The 21428-nt window shown below is 39.4% G+C and overlaps 5 protein-coding genes across 7 annotated transcripts; 3 read left to right on the plus strand and 2 right to left on the minus strand.

Moving 5' to 3' along the window:
* The first annotated feature begins 3494 nt into the window (after window positions 1–3494).
* SNRK2.4 (Protein kinase superfamily protein) lies at window positions 3495–6121 on the plus strand. Its single transcript, XM_089601113.1, has 7 exons — window positions 3495–3719; window positions 4138–4558; window positions 4637–4960; window positions 5029–5121; window positions 5201–5305; window positions 5393–5491; window positions 5571–6121. Exons 2-7 carry the CDS (start codon window positions 4439–4441, stop codon window positions 5931–5933), a joined length of 1104 nt encoding a protein of 367 aa, XP_089457239.1. The 5' UTR covers window positions 3495–3719; window positions 4138–4438; the 3' UTR covers window positions 5934–6121.
* A 187-nt stretch (window positions 6122–6308) lies between these two features.
* LOC149382723 (YTH domain-containing protein ECT4-like) lies at window positions 6309–10219 on the minus strand. Of its 3 annotated transcripts, XM_089601111.1 has the most exons (11): window positions 10084–10219; window positions 9280–9341; window positions 8908–8951; window positions 8652–8808; window positions 8424–8488; window positions 8228–8324; window positions 7980–8161; window positions 7376–7885; window positions 7020–7232; window positions 6766–6945; window positions 6309–6694 (listed from the first exon to the last, which is right to left on the minus strand). In XM_089601111.1, the coding sequence occupies exons 2-11, from the start codon at window positions 9305–9307 to the stop codon at window positions 6623–6625; spliced, it is 1548 nt and encodes a 515-aa protein (XP_089457237.1). In that variant the 5' UTR covers window positions 9308–9341; window positions 10084–10219; the 3' UTR covers window positions 6309–6622. The 3 variants fall into 3 exon arrangements, with proteins under 3 accessions (XP_089457237.1, XP_089457238.1, XP_089457236.1); XM_089601112.1 differs by having other exon boundaries at window positions 7980–8324; window positions 8730–8808; XM_089601110.1 differs by having other exon boundaries at window positions 7980–8324.
* A 955-nt stretch (window positions 10220–11174) lies between these two features.
* On the plus strand, window positions 11175–13591 carry LOC149382724 (large ribosomal subunit protein uL3y-like). Its single transcript, XM_089601545.1, has 4 exons — window positions 11175–11233; window positions 11641–11739; window positions 12146–12256; window positions 12341–13591. The coding sequence occupies exons 2-4, from the start codon at window positions 11655–11657 to the stop codon at window positions 13291–13293; spliced, it is 1149 nt and encodes a 382-aa protein (XP_089457671.1). The 5' UTR covers window positions 11175–11233; window positions 11641–11654; the 3' UTR covers window positions 13294–13591.
* Window positions 13592–16442: 2851 nt separating this feature from the next.
* Window positions 16443–17812, plus strand: LOC149382725 (multidrug resistance protein). Its single transcript, XM_089630504.1, has 3 exons — window positions 16443–16792; window positions 17175–17490; window positions 17568–17812. Exons 2-3 carry the CDS (start codon window positions 17218–17220, stop codon window positions 17694–17696), a joined length of 402 nt encoding a protein of 133 aa, XP_089486630.1. The 5' UTR covers window positions 16443–16792; window positions 17175–17217; the 3' UTR covers window positions 17697–17812.
* Window positions 17769–20365, minus strand: LOC149382726 (MAC/Perforin domain-containing protein). The gene is made up of 6 exons (XM_089630503.1): window positions 19990–20365; window positions 19369–19794; window positions 19215–19283; window positions 18941–19127; window positions 18670–18836; window positions 17769–18561 (listed from the first exon to the last, which is right to left on the minus strand). The coding sequence occupies exons 1-6, from the start codon at window positions 20239–20241 to the stop codon at window positions 17881–17883; spliced, it is 1782 nt and encodes a 593-aa protein (XP_089486629.1). The 5' UTR covers window positions 20242–20365; the 3' UTR covers window positions 17769–17880.
* Window positions 20366–21428: the final 1063 nt, after the last annotated feature.

Consider the following 21428-nt stretch of genomic DNA (forward strand, 5'->3'; position numbering starts at 1 on the left):
TGATAATATTTGGATTTTCGTTGACTGGCCTGGAAGCGACAAGTCGTTTCTAATCGAAAAAAGTCACTTCTTTTTTGTAGTGCTGGTTGTTAGTATGTTACTCATCAAAGCAATTTACGACAACGATCGATATAATTACGTAGGATTATAATTGATTGACCGTCTTGGCTCTTAAGCATAAAATAGCAACAACAAATAATAATGATGTCTAGTCTCGTGTATTCCAAGTGTAAACGAGCATCTGAACAAGACCTAAGGGCTTCATCCTGAGTTTGCAGTGATTTTGGCCAGATTTCATCGTTGCGGCCGCCGGAGCATAGTGCTATATATATATATATATAATAATAATAATATTATTAATGTCAATATTATTAATCTCCGAGTTGATATAATGGGATTGACCTTGCAAATGACCCTTTGGTGGAAATCCAAGTCATGCTTTAATTACTGCGTCCCTGGGATATCATTGTCACTCATGTCTCGTGCCATTGTCTTTTATTATTAAAATTAGAAATGACCACTCCATATCAATATTTGTTCGCATGTATGCTTCCTCGTCCACGTTTCTTTTCCATTTAAAGTACTCTTTCTTTTGTATTATATATTTTTATGTACACATGCATACACACAGTGACACACATCCTATTATAGCTGATCAAGTTTTGGAATTTTAGAGCAATTTGTATCTTGAACTAATTGTGTGTATTTTTTTGCTTCGTTGGTTGAATGGAATATCATTCGGGCTCGGAGCTGATCGCCATGTTTTGCTGTTGAGATCAAATGTTTCAGTGAATCGCCTTGGTACCAACAAAGCCAATAATACGATAGTGAAATGACGAGTCTGACATTTATACCATTTTACGTCTGATTTAAGATTAAACCACGCACATAAAAAGAACAATTAATTATTGTATTCCAAACCTGGATAATAGGGTTTTTCCCATCTTTGCACTAGGAGTGTTGATATTTTTTGGACATAAACAATAACTTGGATATCAATAATATAGCTGATTATAAATTTGCATAAGATTTCATTACAAAACAATAGGCTTCTGATATCCTGAATGTAAGAATGCAATATTATTATTCTTATTCAAAGCTCTGATAATTAGGAGCTCCAATGTCAAACATGAAGTGTTGAGCACTGATAAGTAACAACAAAAGCAAAACTCACAATGTGTAGATATGACGCAGGCCCGGCCCAAAATAAAGGCCCTTCTAAGCATCAACAAAAAAAAAAATTGAGAAATTGACTCAACTACCACCATATGGTAAACTTTTCCAATTTCCCACCGAAAGTTTAATTTAGCAAAAAATACTCGTAAGCCACTTATACAAATACAATTGAGAAATTGCCTCAATTACCATCATTTGATAAGTTTTTTCCAATTTCCCACAAAAGCTTAATTTGGCCAAAAATACTAGTAAACCACTTGTACAAATACAATTTTACAATTTTACCATCAATATGTTGTCAACAATTAACAATCTATTGTTGACATCTGTGAGTTTTTGGTTCTCTGTTTGTTGACATAAATGTCAACAATCGACATCTATTGTTGACATAGATGTCAACAATTGACTTAAATTGTTGACATCAATTGTTGAGGGTAAAATTGTATTTGTACAAGTGATTTAGTAGTATTTTTAGGTCAAATTAAGCTTTTGGTGGAAAATTTGAAAAAACTCATCAAATGATGGTAGTTGAGACAATTTTTTACCCTTAACATTTGATGTCAATAATTTATGGCAATTGTTGTCATAGATGTCAATAATAAATGTCGATTGTTGACATCTATGTTAACAAACAGATAACTCGAAACTCACAGATGTCAACGATAGATATCAATTTTTCAATTTTTTTTGGGTAAAATCAGTAACTAGCTCGAAATGTACATATTCTATATAGTACTAAAGTAGAGTACATTATCACTATCAGCAACATTTTGTTTTTTGTGTTTTTATTTAATATATATTTTGTGGAGGTGGACGTGTACGTTGAGAGAGAAAAGTGGGACCATTAAATTTCTAACATCTACAAATGCTAGCAAATTAGTTGTAGTCCATTTTTTTATACCGTCTTTGAATCAATTTCGCTGTTAGAATTTGATTTGGTCTATCATATATAAATTTATTAGCCGTAGGATCACAAATTGATTGAGATTTGGTCACAAGTAATTGTAGTTTCAATAGTTTTGACCAAAATATAATTTTGGACACTTCTAATAATATACCTAATGTACAATTACGTTTTGCTCTTTATTTATTTTTTATTTTTTTTTATTATTTTTTTTTTATCTCCTAATTCTTCTTCTCAAGCTCTTCAACAATTTTTCTCCAACTAAACTTAAACCTACCGGCTTCACCAATATCAAACCCCTTACCAAGATTCGCCGGCGACAATGGTCAGAGAAGTGGTTCGCTGCCAAGAATCTCGCTGTGGTGGTCATCGGAGCGCGAGACAACTCTCTCTAAGGAACTCGACAAAATAGCCCTGTAACTTCGAGAGAAGGGGTGCCCCCTCACAAAGGGGGTCGCAGTGATCAGACTCGGGCGACTGTTTACCAAAAACACAGGTCTCCGCATTTAGAGATTAATTCACCACTACCAAATATAAAATCTTGTTTTATGATATTATTGAAAAAAAATTCATTTCATTTTTTTATAAAATAACTTTATAACTATATACAACATTATTGGTAAGCCAACATTATAGCTCTTAATATGCGAACTAACCTCTTTGAAATATTATGTTTCCCACTAGTGTATTATTTTTCATCTTTAGTATGAGGGCCATAATAACCATCTCTCTCTCTCTCTCTCTCTCTCTCTCCCCTTCAAATGTTTATGGGAAAAGTGGCAAAAGTTTACCATCTTTACGAGCCCGCAAGGAAGTCGGAAGTCGCCACAAGTTCCATTTAATTTTTTATATTTAATAAACAATGAAAATTTTTCATTTTGAATAACACACCCTAAATATCCTCTACACCTTTTCAAAGAAAAATTTCAATTTCTATATATAAATTTTAATTTGGATCTCCGCTTACTTAAATAGCTAAACTTGATATTTTATTTTACATTTTCAATTTCCTTCACTTACTTGTATGTGGCATGTAATTATCCATTTTTTTTTACTCTCAGGAAACAATTGAGAAATTGTGTTAAAGCTTTTGATATTTTCTAACGATGCGCGACTGCAATAGAATAAATAATTTAATGATAAGAGGTATAAATATCTCCTTAATTTAGTGGATGTAGGATTGAGATGGACATCCAAGTAGGTTAAAGTCAAGACACAATATGATTTATCTTTTTTGATAAATGTTTATATTTTTGTTTTGTTAATACCGAAAAAATGACATTAGTTACCTCTTGATGTTTACCACTCAAAAAGTTGAGCAATTGTGTCTATTTCCCTAGATAACCCCATCATCATTCTTTCAAGGGAAATTTCAATTTTTGTTTTTTTTTTAAATGTTAATTATTGAGACGACAAGTCGCCGGGCAGAAGTTAATGTGAGTGCTTAAGATAGGAATAAGATAGCATAGCCCATAATAGAAGATGACGTCAGAGATGATCCAGCTTAGATAGAGTTGGAAAATCGTAGCCGTCGAATAGAGACCAAATCATGAATTGAATCAAGACCTAAACTCACTCCTTCACACTAGTCTCATCTCAAACTCAAAATCAAATCGCGCTTATCGTCTTCGATCCCGAGGTACTTTCTCAAATTCAAGTTTCTCGATTTCAATCTACGCACGCATGTTCGATTCAATTTCTAGGGCTTCACTTCTCGACTTCTATTTGAATACGTCATTTGGGATTTGCGTAAAAATCTAACCTTTATGCCTTTTTAATACCTCGGAGACGAATCAACTTATCTATAGGCTTTTTCTTCTAGATTTATTTATACGATTGAAGCTAAAAAATATAATCGAGCTCACTCAAAAGATTTCTGGAGCTAATTTTGTTAGTGGTAAATGTGTTCCCAGGTGAATTAGATCTTGTTTAATATGGCGAGAGTACTTTAAAACTGTTTGTTAAGTGCATCGTCGTATATATAAATGTATATGTGGACATCATGGCATGCAGGAGTGGGATGTAATTTAATCATTAAATTTAATTTGGTGTGAAAGGTGAAGAAGCTGGGAAGATTCCCGGTGATGTCTGTAAATAATAGTGAAGAAGTAAATAAGGGACAATGAAGAGGCAGTGACTTGAATCGAGCTGGTCATCGCGTACTGTTGAAGATTCCATTCTTCCCTTTTTTTTTTTTTTTTTAATTTTGTTTTATAAATAAAATAGTATAATAGTATACATCTTCGAAAGAAATAAAAGAAGAAGAGGAGGGGAGATACTTGTAATATCATAATCTCATTTATTGATACAAAAAGAAGAAAAAAAAAGAAAAGAGATCTGGATCTGTGAGAGAGAGAGATGGAGAGGTACGAGGTGGTGAAGGATTTGGGGGCGGGGAATTTCGGGGTGGCGAGGCTGCTGCGGCACAAGGAGACGAAAGAGCTGGTGGCGATGAAGTACATAGAGAGAGGGATGAAGGTAAAGAGAGCGAGTTATGCGTATGATTCAGGTGAGTGTGTGTGTGTGTGTGTTTGACAGAAGATGATTGGATGGCAGATTGACGAGAACGTGGGGCGGGAGATTATGAACCACCGGTCGCTGCGGCACCCGAACATCATCCGGTTCAAGGAGGTGGTGCTGACGCCGACGCATCTGGCCATCGTGATGGAGTACGCCGCCGGTGGGGAGCTGTTCGACCGCATCTGCAACGCGGGGCGGTTCAGTGAGGACGAGGCTCGCTACTTCTTCCAGCAGCTCATCTCCGGCGTCAGCTACTGCCACTCCATGCAGATCTGCCACCGCGACCTCAAGCTCGAGAACACCCTCCTCGACGGCAGCCCCGCCCCCCGCCTCAAGATCTGCGACTTCGGATACTCCAAGGTCCGCTCCTTTATTCTCTTTCTCTCTCTCTCCATTCACTCACTTCACTCACTTGCTCCATCATATAGTCCTCCCTCCTCCACTCTCGCCCCAAGTCCACCGTCGGCACCCCTGCTTATATCGCCCCCGAGGTTCTCTCTCGCCGCGAGTACGACGGCAAAGTAATTCCCTTTCCTCTCTCTCTCTCTCTCATCAGGCAGGTGTACATGTAGCTTATAATCTCTGGATATGAGTTTTCAGATGGCCGATGTTTGGTCTTGTGGAGTGACTCTCTACGTCATGCTTGTCGGTGCATACCCTTTCGAGGATCAAGATGACCCCAAGAACTTCAGGAAGACCATTCAGGTGGGTGATTGCTCTCTTCTTCATTCGCTTACTTATTCCTTTTCCTCACTTCTCACCACACCAGCTTCGTTCATCATATGGCTGCAGAGGATCATGGCTGTTCAGTTCAAAATCCCGGATTACGTGCACATCTCGCAGGATTGCAGGAATCTACTGTCTCGCATTTTTGTTGCCACCCCGTCTAGAGTAAGGCACCAAACCCGAGTTAATCAATGTGTGTGTGTTATCGGTCCACAAGTGTTAATGAAGGTGTCCCACTGTGCAGAGGATTTCGATCAAAGAGATAAAGAGCCACCCGTGGTTCCTGAAGAATCTGCCGAGGGAGCTCACAGAGTCGGCCCAAGCAGTGTATTACCAGAGGGGGAATCCAAGCTTCTCGCTGCAGACGGTGGATGAGATCATGAAGATCGTGGGGGAGGCCAGGACGCCGCCACCTGTCCCCAAGCCCGTCCGGGGCTTCAGTTGGGGCACCGAAGAAGACGAGGATGACGAACCCGGAAAAGAGAAGGAAGCCGAGGATCAAGCCAAGGAGGAGGAGGACGTCGACAACGATGAGGAAGACGAAGAGGACGAGTATGACAAGAGGGTCAAGGAGGTCCATGCCAGTGGAGAATTTCAAATAAGTTAGTCACACACATGTCTTATGTTACATAATTTATGTTTTGCTTGGTAATGCTGCTTTTTTGGTTTCTGATTTGGGTAATAATTGATGTCGTGTGCTCAATGTTGTATTATTTATTTTCGCCCAACTTCAGTATGTGTTTGAACGAATATGATTATCTTCTTATAATTTAAACTGTATTCTGTTTCTTGAAAGTGGAAAATACTTTAGTGCCATATGTTGCCTATGTTATTCATCACTGCCCATTGTATTGCAATTATTTGACATTTTGTGTTAACAAGCCCATGGAAGGCTTGTTAACACTTTGTCATATACTACTACATGGAAACATGGCTTCTACCAAATACACAGCAGACTCGATAATATTAAAAACACTAAACAAACAAGAACTGCCAACTTCAGCAAAGCCTTTCATTGCCATGACCGAATCCATTGAACAAGTCTTCACAAAAACGAAAGCTACTAGAAAGAGCGATTAAAAACAAATATTAACCACACTAGAATTCATACCCCATTCCCCACTATCTAAAAAAGGCCCCCAAAGAAAAGAAAGAAAAACAAATTAATGATAATAATCAAACTACAAATCAACTTCTAATAAAACTAGAAATCTGGTTGAACGAGGCTAAAAGATTAAACTTAAAAATAAAACAAAAAAGCAAGAAAAAGAGAGTGGCTACAGATTCCTCCTGTCTTCAAGCGGTGCAGTTCAGGGACAGATTTTTGGTGAGAGCAACGAGAGAGGCTGACTCAGCTTCCGTTTTCTTCTGCGAGGCGAGGGACAAGATTTCAACACAATTCAGAAAGTATGTTTGAACACAAAGGCGGTGGTACTTACAGTGAAATCACTTTCTCTGTACATGGATTCCACCTTGAGAGTAGCAGCAGGCTTCATGCTTCTCTTCACCTCAAGACACTTCTCTCGGTTTTCATAAAACCCGAAATCGTCGAACAACGACGTCTTTTCCGTGTAGCCCTTGAATATATTCAACATTTCAACTCCTTGCTTCAACCCAACCTGCAAAGCGATGCCAAACATGTCAAACATGACATTGCCAAGTGTCCAACCAATATCAAGTACAGATACAGTACCTCTTGCGTATCACGTGTGAAGGTCACAGGCTTGTTCTCATTATTTTCCAGAGTGATGTGCCTCAATTGAGAGTTGGGCACATCCTTCACAATGTGCCATCTCACAGGGAAAAACCCATTCCACTTGTCAACTTGCCAGAATTCCATGTCCTTGTCAAAATCGACTTGCCCGATCATCTCCGCTACTCCCACAAACTGACCACTTCCATTTACCTGACAAAGGAAACATTACGGTTTGTGTTCAATATCAAGGAACTTTCAATCGTAAAACAAATGAGCAAGTACTAAAATATTTAATACATCCAATCAGATGAAGAACCCGGAAGTCAATAAATAGGGTAGGAACCAAAACTCACGGAGAAGAAAAGGAAGATTGGACAAGTTGCCCCAGTGGCGCTCGACTGAGCATCCACTTCACGGAAGACTGTATCGAGTTTCTTGTTTCCATTGGGGGTACTAGCCCAAACACTGTATTTGAGTGACTTGTGAATGTCATCCTCACTGTACGACTTGATTACGTAGAACTTAGCCTTTTCAAGATCAGTTTGGAAATCGGCTACATTAAATTGCTCTCTGCGCACAGAAAACAGCCCGACCTCTTCCTTCTCAGCAGGTGAATCTGAAAGAGCCCTGCGAGACCTTGGACCGCGTGTTATTTCTGCTGAAGCCTCAAAATCGACACCCCTGCTATTCCTCTCCTTGGTGGGCTTGAATTTGTCATTACCGTTCCAAACCCTCGTGTTGTAAGGCTTGTATGTTGGGAATCCACTTTGGGGGAACAGACTGTGCTTCTGACTTGTAAATGTTGGCAACTGTCCAACTTGTGAGTATCTCTTTAACAGGCCGGCTGAGAAATCAGACCCTACCTGTCAAATATTTAATGACAGATGTTATACACTACACGGAATACGTCACACGCTATCGCCAAATGACACAAAATTTAAAACCCGGGAACTATACCTTGCTTAATGATTTGATAGGCTGAGTGTTGAAGAGAGGTTTGGAAAATTCGCCATTCATGCTTCCATTAGATTTCGTAGGGTTGAACGATTTGGCTAAACCAGAAGAAGAGAGACTTGACTTCCCACTAGTAGGAACATCCCTATTAAATGTTGGATCCCATGAATAGCATGACAAAGCTTCTGAACCATAAGAAAGAGGTTGCTGAGGGTATCCAGGTGAAGAATAATATTGTTGTTGACCAATACCTTGTCCATCTACCCCCATAATAGCCCCTGAAGGATATGGGCTATAGCTAGGAACATAGTAATACACTGAACCGTTATCAGATACCGATTGCACACCCTGCAAGGAAGGCGAGTGGGATATATTAAAAACACAAATTAGAGGTAGGAAAAAAAATGCCTAATTCTGAAACCAAATGTGCGGGGTAAGAAAGCTTACTGTATTTGAGCCATTAGCTTCAAAATAGCCATGCTCATCTAGCTGCGAATAAGATCCATTGTATCCTGTTTTACAACCAATTACACTTGTCACAAAGCATAAACTAAGTACCAATCTGGATAGAGGTATCCTCGGATAAATTGTTGTATAACTTACCAGATTTCCTAGTTCAATTCTGAAACAACTTGGACATATCTATGAATACAAGAATCATATTTATCATCTAACCTGGATAGTAATAATTGTAACAGCTAGAAGGTGGATGGGAAACACCAGGCTTTCCAACTGACCCTTGATCAGTCTCACCTTTCTTGAGAGAGGTAATATTCTTTTGGGTAGCTTTGGAGGAGTTAAAATCCAATGGTACTCCATCTTTCCCAGAGGCCTGTGTATACAAGATACAAGAAGAATTGTTTAGCGGACAGAGATACGATGCCAACAAAAGTGGCATCTACTGACTCAGGCGTCAATCTTAGAAAATTACCACTTCTTGCTTAGCAAGGCCGGTAATAGCGTCCGATTTGTACACTGCAGAAACAGAACAACTGAATTACAAAGTTGAGAAAGAAAGCATGTTGAAGAACATATACATTATACACCAGCTACTAGAAATAAAGAAACAGAGGGGCACCCAGCGAACACATCGAATAAGTCAAACGACCCGATAAAATATTTATAAAAAAATGTTAAAAAATGATTGATAGTGACGATACCCTGAGCCGACATAGCATATAACAAGCGTGCAGACGCTACAAGTATTTATTCGCACAGTTGAGTAGGAAACAAAGAAAAGACCAGTTGACTCGATTATACTAGAAAGAAGTTGAGAAGGTAAAGATAAAAGGTAACAGAATACCATTGTCGATTTTCTTTTCGCCCTCCATTACCAGCTACTCTCGCTTGGCTCACTTCTTCTTTCTGGTCAGAGTTACATGATTATATCAAATAAAATGATGCATCGTGTGAATTATTCCACAAGGATTAATAAGTCCAGAAAACTTAGGCGTTAAGGACTTGTATTAGAAAAAACATTTACATCACTTTCAACCCATTAAATAAAATCATTATTTTAAAGGAGCAGCTCGCGCACAATAGAACAGTCACAAAATTTGGTATTCCAAAGAAAACTCATTTCTCCCCTAGGTTCCTTTTCTGTTTGCACTTTGCACACCAGCAATATATCACCAAAATCAACAGGAATTTTGTATGGGAATTAAAGAAGAAAAAAAAAATCATGCACTCCGAACAAACATATTCTTAGACGACTTGGCAACATATATAACCAGTAACAAAGATTCATAACAACCTATCATCTCAAAACCCAACCTCTACATTTTTGTTCTTTAATCAATATTAAATAGTGAAACAAATCATTTCAAAACAATGATACACACCGAAAGTGACATATAATAATTTTATATCATAAAAATTTGACGAATCTATATATATATGTATATTACAGCACGCAAAGTTCAGAAAATAACCCTTATCAAGCGAGGCCATGGTCAAAATGACCATACTTTTCAACGGAAACAAAGAGAATTGACAAACTAGTTAGGTCAAGCACGAAGATCTCAACGGGTTTCGCAGATTTAAAGCCAAAGAGAAAACTATATACCATATAAAAAGACCGTGAAATGGTGGTAAATCAAAGACAGACCTGTAAAGAATAGCGATTACAGATCGGAGCGACCTGAAACGATCTGGATAGATCAGAAAACCGCTTTTTGGATACGAAAAGCGGTTTTACAGGGAGCAAGGGTTTAAGGACTGAAGAGTCGAAAGGAGGAAGAAAGAGAAGCATAAAGAATTGCGTGTTGGTGTTAAATATATTGATCGTACGGTTCAGATTTGTTCCTTCGTTAATCAGTAGATAAAATAGACCGTCCGATTCAGGAGCGAAAGTTATAAACCGTTCATATGCTTCGTTCGCTTTTGAGATAGTAATCATATTCTTAGAGAAATTTCATTAGTCGAGCTCATAAGTAGCTAAATATCAATAATAGACCTTTTAATTTTAAAATATTCATCATAGTAGCTAAATATCAAAAATAGACTTTTTAACTTTAAAATTTTCATAAATAGATTGTAGTCCAAAAAACGAACAAAAATATGCAAATAAACCCATGTGATCATAACCTATCGTATCTCATCGAATCCTATAGTAACCATCGTATCATATCATAACTTATCGTAAACTATCTTAATTGAACATTAATTTCATTGTAAAAAATGGTTGAATTTAATCATATCTTATCGTATTTCATCGTAACATCTGTGAAATTCCAATTTTTTTCTATGTAATCCTAAGTCATTTTTTGAAAAATATATCACTAAATTTATTTAAAATGACTAAATAAGTGAACTTACTCATTATTCAGCGAAATATATGAAATTCGTTGATTTAAAGAGGATCTAAGGGGGGTTAAATATATGAAACCACTGATTAATAAACTTTTCAACCATCTAAAATCCAACAGTAATTCATTTACTAACTCCATTAAAATTGAGATTAAAAAAACAAATCTTCATAGATGGTATAAAAATAAATTACTGAATTTTGGTTAATTTTTTTAAAATTATTATCAAATCGCGCTCTCCCTTTTTATTTTGGGCCTAGAGAGTAGAACAAGTTTTTAAGTCCAAACACAAAAGCAGCCCAATAGACTGAAAACGCGGTCTTGAGTGTTGGTAGGGCTGCGTCACTCTGTATCCAATAAATAGCCACCGCCATCTCCATGTCTCACCCTCCCTAATCCTTACCTTCGAATCTGAGGTTGCTTCTCTCGCACTTTCACTGTGCTCATTCGGTATGATATTTTGAATACAGTCCTTAATGTTCATTTCAGTCGACACTTTCGTTTTTCTTCTTTTTGTGTGACCGTATCACCCTGATTCTGTGTTGAATGTCATCCCTTAAAAGAAAATTATAAATAATCAAGGCCGGAGTCTCGAATTGTGCTCTATTTACCGGAAATCCCGATGGGACTTATGGAAAGAAACACGAATGAGCCCGAGAATTGGCATCTTGCCATAGGCCTTTGGTTAAGGGATTTCATTTTACGCAGCTGTTTGGGTCTTGTGGATACACTCACGTTTTCCTATATCTTTTTTCTAGTCTTCACGGGTACTTTGTTCCAATACGAATAAAGTTATGGCTTCTATCTTGTAAATTTGTTTTGCAGTGTAATTATGTGTATTAACATTAATTTTGCAGAATTTGTTGAAATCATGTCTCACCGAAAGTTTGAGCACCCTCGTCACGGATCTCTGGGTTTTTTGCCCAGAAAAAGAGCGTCACGTCACCGTGGAAAAGGTTACATCCAATTTAATTTTTATGATTTCGTATTATGCATTTGGTGATATGTTGAATGCGTTTTCTCGTTGTTTGTTGACTTTGTTATTTCTCAATTGTTTTTCGTTTGTCGTTGTAGTTGCATAGAAGTTGGGTTTAATTTTGTTCATGCACCTTTAACTCGTTGTACCAATTCATCAAGTTAATATTCTAATTGTGTAATCATGGGTCATATGCCTTTTTTTTTTTTACGATTCTCGATCATCTAAAAGATTGAAATTAACATAATAAGACGTCATTAGTGGAACGTAATAGTGTATACAATATCATTTTCTGTTAGATGGTACTCGTTTTGTCAAGTAATCGGTACGAAATGATCCAGGAGGGATAAATTTTTCTAAATAGTATTGCGTGTTATATACTGCAGTGAAGGCTTTCCCGAAGGATGACCCAAGCAAGCCGTGCAGACTCACTGCTTTCATGGGCTACAAGGCTGGAAGTACTCACATTGTCAGAGATGTCGAGAAACCCGGATCCAGTATTTAACCAAACCCTGTACATGTTTGATTCAGTTTTAAAATACAAGTCATGTATTTTATTAGCTAGTGGGATTCTGTGGCAGAACTGCACAAGAAGGAAACGTGCGAGGCAGTGACGATCATCGAGACGCCGCCCATGGTGGTGGTCGGAGTCGTGGGTTACATCAAGACTCCCCAGGGTCTGCGGTGCCTGAAGACTGTGTGGGCCCAGCACCTGAGCGAGGAGGTGAGACGGAGGTTCTACAAGAGCTGGGCTATGTCGAAGAAGAAGGCGTTCACAAAGTACGCGAGGAAGTACGAGAGCGAGGACATCCAGTCCCAGCTGGAGAAGCTCAAGAAGTACTGCACCGTGATTCGCGTTCTGGCTCACACGCAGATCCGCAAGATGAAGGGTCTGAAGCAGAAGAAGGCCCACCTGATGGAGATTCAGGTGAACGGCGGAGACGGGGCCCAGAAGGTCGACTTTGCGTACGGCTTGTTTGAGAAGCAGGTTCCGATCGAGGCGATATTCCGCAAGGACGAGATGATAGACGTGATAGGGGTGAGCAAGGGCAAGGGGTACGAGGGCGTGGTGAGCCGCTGGGGCGTGACGCGGCTTCCTCGCAAGACCCACCGGGGGCTGCGTAAGGTGGCGTGCATCGGAGCGTGGCACCCGGCTCGGGTGTCGTTCACGGTGGCGCGGGCGGGGCAGAGCGGGTTCCACCACCGCACGGAGGTGAACAAGAAGGTGTACGAGGTGGGCAAGGCGGGGCACAATGCCATGACGGAGTACGACCGCACCGACAAGGGCATCACTCCGATGGGGGGGTTCCCGCACTACGGGGTGGTGACGCACGACTACTTGATGATCAAGGGCTGCTGCGTGGGCCCCAAGAAGAGGGTCTTGACTCTGAGGCACTCGATGCTCAAACAGACCTCTCGCCTCGCCACGGAGGAGATCAGGCTCAAGTTCATCGACTCCTCCTCCAAGTTCGGCCACGGTCGTTTCCAGACTAGCCACGAGAAAGCAAGCTTCTACGGCCGCCTCAAGGCCTAGCCTCGTGTTCATCCACCTTCACAATTCTATCTTGGCTGTTTTCGTTTCAGATTTTCTCAATTTTTAGTCTCGTATTCGATGGATGTTCTTCAGATGCTTGAATTTATCCATAAATTTTGGACCTTGTTTGGTAAGTAGAAGATGAAGAATAAATGGAGATGGAGAGTTTTTTAAGCCAAGGAATCAATCCATTGTGTCGTTTGATGGAAAGAGAATACAAGATGAATGATGATTTTTCATGAACCCACTAAAGTAATCTCTCTCAAGTTTTGATGGATTGAGAACGATGGAAACTAAAACATTGAGCGTATTACAAAATATAACCTATTATCATTATAATACTATATAGGGAAAGATGAGCGCAATATGGTAGTTCTTTTAGTACGATAAAAATAAATCATTATCTTCAATTTTTTTTATTTATATTTTATACCAAACAACAGAATAGATGAACTGTAAGTTTTTCTCATATTGTCGGAACCAATTTTTAAAAAATTTATGAGTCCAATACCTTCATTTTTCTTTACTTATATATCCACTTATGTTTCTCTTCTTCGTACTAAAGAGTCTAAAGGGATTTTAGAACGAGCCATAAAGTTATACACGATGTGTTTTTTTAAATGTTGTACAGATTATTATATTTTGTAAAGCGTGCTCTAATTTTTTAGGCGCTGAGTTTTATTACTACAAAACTAATATTTTAAGTATCATTTTGCTCGTACAATTAGTTTTGTGATATAAATGTCACAAGCATTATAGTTTATGGATCATTTGCGGTAGAAATCCTATTAAAAATACATTAGATGTCATTTTGATAAAATTTTGTATCATTTTCCGTTTTCTATACGGTCAAATAATTTTGGAGGGAAGCAGAAACATTTGTCTCTTCTCTTAAAAAGTAAAATAAAAATGTGTATATATTTGAACAACTGGCTTTGCTATGTCAATGTCAGTGGTTTTGGTTGAGAAAACAAGATCGCATTCATTGATTAGCTGTTGAGAAACTTGAGAGATATTAACAAATTGATATTTATCTTTTTTCAACTTTCTGTATGTTGTCATGATTTCCACTCACCAACAGCGAAAGTGAAAGGAAAAGAAGAAGCTATGGATATTGCCATCTTAAAAAAGTAGAACATGACATAAAGAGTAAAACACCAACTGTTTCAATTAGCTTAATGTTTGTTGGTTTGTTTTTTGGCTCGGAATCTTGAGGGGGTTTTCATAAATCGTTTGTTGACTTCGTAAAAGGTTGCTTCAAGTGAGAGAATTTCGGGGTTTGAAATGAAAATACATAAATATAAATAAAACCATGTGCTTCAAATATAAATATTAATATCATAGGTCCCTTCTCTTCTCGAAAAACGTCTTTCATAAAAATATCATAAATTTTTAACAAAAAAAGAGGGAAAAAAGAAAAAGAAGTGGACGCCTTGTAATCCTTTCCTTGGTACATGAAAATGAAATGAAACAGCAAAAAACAAAAGGAATCATCTTTATTTTTGTGTTCTACTTTGATACTGGAATGTCATACCATTTCTTTTTTGTTTTTCATTGGAGCTACCTAGGCCTAGCTACTAAGAAATAGTGTTGTTTAACCGCTCAAGTTTCAAGTTTGATATGCTTAATCTAATTAACTTCCATTATATGAGATTTCTTTTTGAGAATGGTATTAAGTGTGAGTTGTTGTTGTTACCAGCAAGTTGAGATAGACTTTCATATCATTCTTTTCTGAGACACGGTGATTACCTCGTTGACAACATATCTCTATTTCAGCGTTCAAATCAAATTAAGATTGTCAATCATAGCTCCATTTCTTTTCAAGAATTCTTTGGTTTTTAGGATTCTTGGCTTAATGCTCATTTCTTTTTACGTGTGGTATGTCTCTCATGTGTACCATTGCATGTGGGGTGATAGAATGATTCTTCTTAGTGCCTTTCTTCTGAATATTATTTGTTAATATCCTAACTTATTTTGCTATGCTTTCATCAAATAAAAATTTGAGCACATTGCATTGTGGTTTATGACACACTGTGTGTGTGTGCGCGCCTGATCAGTGTTTCTGACAAAAGCTATGGGATTTCCAATTGAACATTTTTCTTTCTTTCTTTTCTTTTTTAGAAAAATATGAAGAATAAATATTAATGTGGTGTACATCACCACCTTTTGTAGATCACTCCTACTCCTACTCTTTATTTATGCTTCACAAATCGCAATACAATTTATTTTTTGAAATTTCTTCTGTTGAATCATATGCCTAGTCTGCTACTACACAGCTGTAAGGTCATCCAATGCTTACTTTATTTTACTTTTTTGTAATAAAATTGAATTGTTTGTGTTATGATGCTATGTTGTTTCTTTCGTGTGCCATTTCACGCAGCCTTTGAACCTTTGGTTTTATTTTTCTTTGGAGTTATAATATTCCATTATGACATAAATTATGGTGAAGATACAGCTTTTTTTTTTTTTTTCTTTTTCGAGTATTATTACATGAGATGAGATTATGTGACATATAGCTCACGTTCCCACATCATTACATTTACATCCCCTATGTAATGAAACATAAACATAGGCACTGAATTGTGCTACTCACTAATTGATATTAATGTTCATATCATATCTATTTTCTTTTGTAGTAAAAAAACGACAACAACAACAAGCACTCACTCCCATCACTATCAGTAAATTCCCAAATTGTAAATCTTTATTTTCTCTCAGGCCATGTGTGTGTGTGTGTGTTTGAAAATGATGGTCACAATCATATCTGCTGTGAAACAAAGAAAGATGGTTAAGGGGTTAAATCATTAATATGGTTATTTCCTTCGCAATCATCACCTTCACGCTCTCTGTTCACTATTTTTATTATGACAAGCTTGAAGAAGAAGAAAAAAAAGAATTCCTGATTATGACAAAAAGGGTCTTCTGTTATGCGAGTTAATTAGTTTGGGAATAATGATCACAACAATTTTTTTTTAAAAAAAAAGAGAAGGAAAGAAAAGATAATTAGGAGATAAATAAAGAAAGGTGAGTGCTTTCGTAAAAGTGAAAAAAGAGGGCACATATGGTTGAGATTATGTGGAACATGAAGGCCCATTCATTTGATTAATTTGAAATGTGATTGTTTTGTTCAGACAGACAGGGTATAGTATCAATTAAGCTAGGCATCAAAAACACATATTAAAAAAGAAAAAAAAGTGTAGCTTAGAGATTATAATACGAATTTGTCTGTAATATAAAAGACTCATGGGAGTGGGAGTGGGCTAAAATAATAATGCATACACAAACGTGGGTGTCTCAGAGACTAATAAGACTATTTATTGAGTGCTCTTCCTAAATCTCTGGACTAATATATCATCTAATAACAACCTTCTTTTCATTTTTACTACTACTGGTGAATCGTGATCGTGATATTATATACTTGGCTCACCACACTACTCGTGATATCATCTATACTCTCCTCTTCTTCACATCGATCCATCTCCTTTTTCTTTCTTTCTTGGTAAGTCTTCCTCATCCTCTTCTGCTACTCTGCAAATTAACATCACCTTCTTGGAAACGAATAAAACAAAAAAAGGACAGTTTTTTTCTTATTCTTCTTCTTCTTCTTCTTCTCAAGTCTTTCTGATAAAATGGCACTATTCCCAAAAGCTTTCATAGTCAAACTCTAGTTTTCGCAATTGTTATTTTGGAACAAGTCTTTCCTTATTTAATGAAGAAATGCATTTCCTTTTGAACCAAACTGCATACGATTAAGGCAGATTGGCTTGACTTGAACTCGTATTGTCTTTGCCATCATCTTCTTTTACATGATGTTATTTTTTTTTTCTTTTTGGTTAGTGGCATAAAGTTTCATGGTTTTGTGTTGTAATTCTTGATTGCAGAGAGCGAAAGAGAGAGTGTAGTGTATGTTGAGATCAGAGGGGTATGAGTAATATAGGCAGAGAGAGAGCAAAGGCATGGGAAGAGTACAGAAGGCCAAGCCTGGGTCAGAGAGGAACAGGATTGGATGGTGAAGCCACATCCATGAATGCCATATCCTTTGGCTTTGTGGCCACCGCAATTTTGATTTCCATGTTCCTCATAATGGCCATATTTGAGCGCCTGTTCAAGCCAACGAGCCCTTCTTCTTCTTCTTCTTCTTCTTCTTCCGGTGAAGTTGCCAACAGGGCTCTTCAGAAGCTTGGGAGTCCACAACCGGTAAGTGTGTTCCCATCCATATTACAGCCTACTAAGTAGTAATGAGAAGAGCAGTTTGAGATAATAATGCAATGCAGGGACGGAGATCGGCAGCAGAGTTGTCGGTGGTGATGCCGGGCCACACTCAACCCACTTTCATCGCACAACCCGCCCCTTTCCCATCCCCATCCCAAAGGGAACCAATCTACTGGCCTCAACACATTTGACCCACCTCTTTTTTTTTTTTTTTGTTCTTTTTCTTTTCTTATCTGTATACATATCAAATATTTCATTGGAGATGAATGTAAACGAGGTTGGGGTTAGAATTAGATGGGCAATTCAATCAATGTGCCAGTATACACAAAATGGAGAATCAATGGATGGCATTGTCAAAAGTAATGAGAGGAGAGGTCACTGAAGCTCTTCATCGGGGAGTGCGACAGTCAACAAAGAGAACTTGACCCGCAGAGAAATCCTGGCCTTGTCAAGGACGAGCCTGGCCCCCGACACGACCCAGTAGCCGGGGTTGTCTTGCGGGCCCCGCGTCAGCTCCGCCGTGTCGACGAACTTGAGAAGCTTGGGAGGGTGGAGCGGGAGAGGAGGGCCGCCCGGGTACACGGCGGAGTTGATGTTGACATCCGCGGGCCGCTGGGGTGGCCTCTGGGCGGCCGTGCTGAAGTGGTGGCTTATGAGGGTCGATATGAGCCCCGACTTGGCCGTCGACACCTGCGACCCCTCCCACTCCGCGCGCTTCACCACCGTGGCTCCCGGGACCGCCGAGAAGCGCAGCCTCAGAAACAGGATGTTCTTGATCCCGTACTTCTCCACCTGAAGCTGCGCCCCCGTCACCACCGACTCCTCCTCCTCCGACTCCACCGGAGCCGTGCACACGTGCGAGAAGTTCTTCCACTGCACTTTCTCGTAGTATCTGCGATCACAAGCCTCGCGCCGGAACTTTCCGTCCGCCTCGTCTTCAAGTTGGAACACTTTGGGGAGAGAGGAGAGATGCTGCAAGTGAATGGCCAATCGATTGCTTCTCTTGCCTTCCAGATATAATCGCATCCCTGTCACCGGCCTCTTTCCCACCTCAACCTGTATACCAATTTCCAATTCATCATCATCATCATCATGTAATAATATCATCTACCAACCACAATCAAATAACTTGTCATAATACTATTTCTATTTCGAAAGCTTTACCGGAATCGTGTTCACATAAAGCTTAGGACCCATGAAGCTGAATTGAAGAGATGAATTGCTTTGTTGCTTTCGTTGCGGACCGAGGGGAAGTTCGCTGAAAACTGGTGCCCACTGTCTAGGGAGCTGAAACTCCAAAAACTGATGGAGCTCTTCGATCGGTGGTTTATCTGCACGTGCACACGAATTTAACTTCATACAAATTTTAAATAATCTATTAGAGAAACAAAGTGTGTAAAAGCAGATAGAATAGAGAAGGAAGAATGTTGCTGACATCGCAAGTAAAGATTTATGGCGTGGCTCAAGAATCCACTCCCTGGGACTCCGTTCAGTAGAGAGGTGATTGGGACGAAGGACATGGAGATCACGTCAGGCTCGCTTTGAACGCTTTGTAACCATTCCTTGTGGGATAGGTTTCTCGCATCACTCCCACCTCTCCTCTTGCAAATCGTCACAATGTCCTACAAATAACCCATATACACAAATGTAATGTGGTCAATAATGAACGAAATGAATACACCAGTATTTCTATCAAACAGATATAACACCTCCTTGTGAGAATAAGAACTTGACGGGTTTGCTTCTGCAAACCGTAGTTGATGTTCCCTGATCTCGAGCTGAAACACAAATGGTAAGACACGGTTAAAAACAGGAACAAGAATTCAATCTGAAACGAGTAAGAGGAAGAAGAAAGCACCGTACCTTGTTGGTTTGTTGGTGAGAAGATGTAGGAGTGGCATCTAAAAACCTTTGATCAGCGATGTCCTTGAGTCTGTTTCGCAGATCGGCGGGCTGGAGTGTGGACGAGTGGTTCTGTTTCATGTAGACGACATCCCGGCCTCCCATCTTGACTCCGACAATGATGTGGGTCCCGAACGTCTCGATAAAGCTGGCTAAGGCAGAGGGTTCCCAGGCCGAGGGGACAGCTGTCTTGACGCGGTCGCAGAGCATCGTCTGAGACTTGTCCAACGCGACCGTGTAGAGAGTGATGAAGACTCCGTCGAAAGCCACGCTCTTCGTGCTCGCCGCGTCCTTCTGCCAGCTGCCCGAGAAATCAAACATGGCATTGAACAGCCCCGACGGTATTTTCCCCGTCAGTGAGATCTCCTGGTTGAACTGTTCTGACATCTGAGAGGCAAAAGCTCATAATAACTTATTGATTTTGAGACGCTAATGGGATACATATATCATATACTTTTACATGCTAATGAATGATGCGAGTCTCTCTCCCCATATTTAGTATATCAATAGTATCTAAATTTGAACACTCCGGGTCAAAGCTAGTTTCTTCTAATTTAGGGAAATGAAATGAGGTTCGAGTACCTGCTGGAAAGAGAGGACGTCGGAGCTGAAGCGAGTCCGGTCGCCCTTGTCGCATTTGATGGATTTGGAGACATCGGAGATGACAGTCCCGTCGGGAAGAATGATCTGACGGCGGTGATTTTGGTCAAGGTCGATGAGACGCGAATCTCCCTTGCAGTACTTGAGGCGGAGATCGATGGAGATGTCGTAACCACGGCCGATGGACTCGATCGCAATCTCCGCCGCCTTGGCCGCCGGAACCCTAAGTGCCATTGGCAATTTCGGGAGAGAGACCGAGAAAGAGGCCCTAAAATGAGAAAGAGAAATGAAACCCACACAGGTACAGCGCAGACGAGGAGAGTCTCATTCTCAAGTCTCAACTGCCTTTGGACTCCAATAATGGCTTTGTTTGAAATTATTATTAATGTGAGAGATTAGAGTGTGAGCGAATTTGAGAGCACGTGACTAATTATTATAATGAGAGTCAAAGGGATCAATCACAGCCAGGCACTGCAACACTTTGTCTTGTTTGTTTTACAAAAAAAACTGAGTCAAATACTTTGTGGTTGCGTTGAATATATATTATTTGTTTTGCATTGAAGACATGGCAATACTATTTTATATCACACACAAACAAAACAAAACACACATGGTATGGTATGATATAGGGTATGAACAACTAATTGAGTGTGGCCTTGTATTTAGCAGAATAAAGATGACAGTCAGAACTCATGTCGCGCCTCTATTACTATAACTAGTGCCAAAGTTAGTAAAAAACTCGTAATCCTAAACAAAAAGGAAAGGTGCATCGATTCACAAGTATGGGCACACGTTAAAACTCTTTTATGTACTCATTTGCCTCAAAGCAGGTCGCAGAATGTTCCATACTCCCAAATGAAACATCACAGACGTTAGAAGATACCAACCTGCTTGAGAAGGAAGCCACCTATTGGAGGCAAAGGAGTCGCAACGAGTGGAGACCGTAATACGAGCTTCTTCCATCGCAACGGCGGAAGACGAACGAGGCATTTGGACCGAAGATCCAACGGAGGAGGAGAGGGGCATCTTCGTGGAGATTTTTATGTCTAGGAAACCGAGGTCGCACGGGGGGGTCATCTCCATTGAATCTAATGGAGCTTTGCTTCGACGTTTTACCGAGGAAGAGGTCAAAAATGCTTTCCTCGGGATTTAACCCTACCAAGGCTCCGGGTAAAGGAAAGGCGGCTTCTCCGGCTTGTTCTTTCAAAAGTATTGGGAGCCTATGTCATCCACACGTGTAGAATGAGGACATAGACATTGACGAGTTGAATGAGACAACCATTGTTCTAGTGTTTCTAGTGCAATGTGCCGGTCTCGCTGATTTCTTGCTCGATGAGATTATTTATTTGCTTTCCTGTTTCTAGTGTTGCTTTCATTTCAAGGATTGTAATCACTTGGCACATTTTTTGGCTGGGAAAGCT

The sequence above is a fragment of the Urtica dioica genome, chromosome 11 (genome assembly GCF_054948205.1).
Source record: "Urtica dioica subsp. dioica isolate 48M chromosome 11, U.dioica_male_clone48M_v1_H2, whole genome shotgun sequence".
NCBI lineage: Eukaryota > Viridiplantae > Streptophyta > Magnoliopsida > Rosales > Urticaceae > Urtica > Urtica dioica.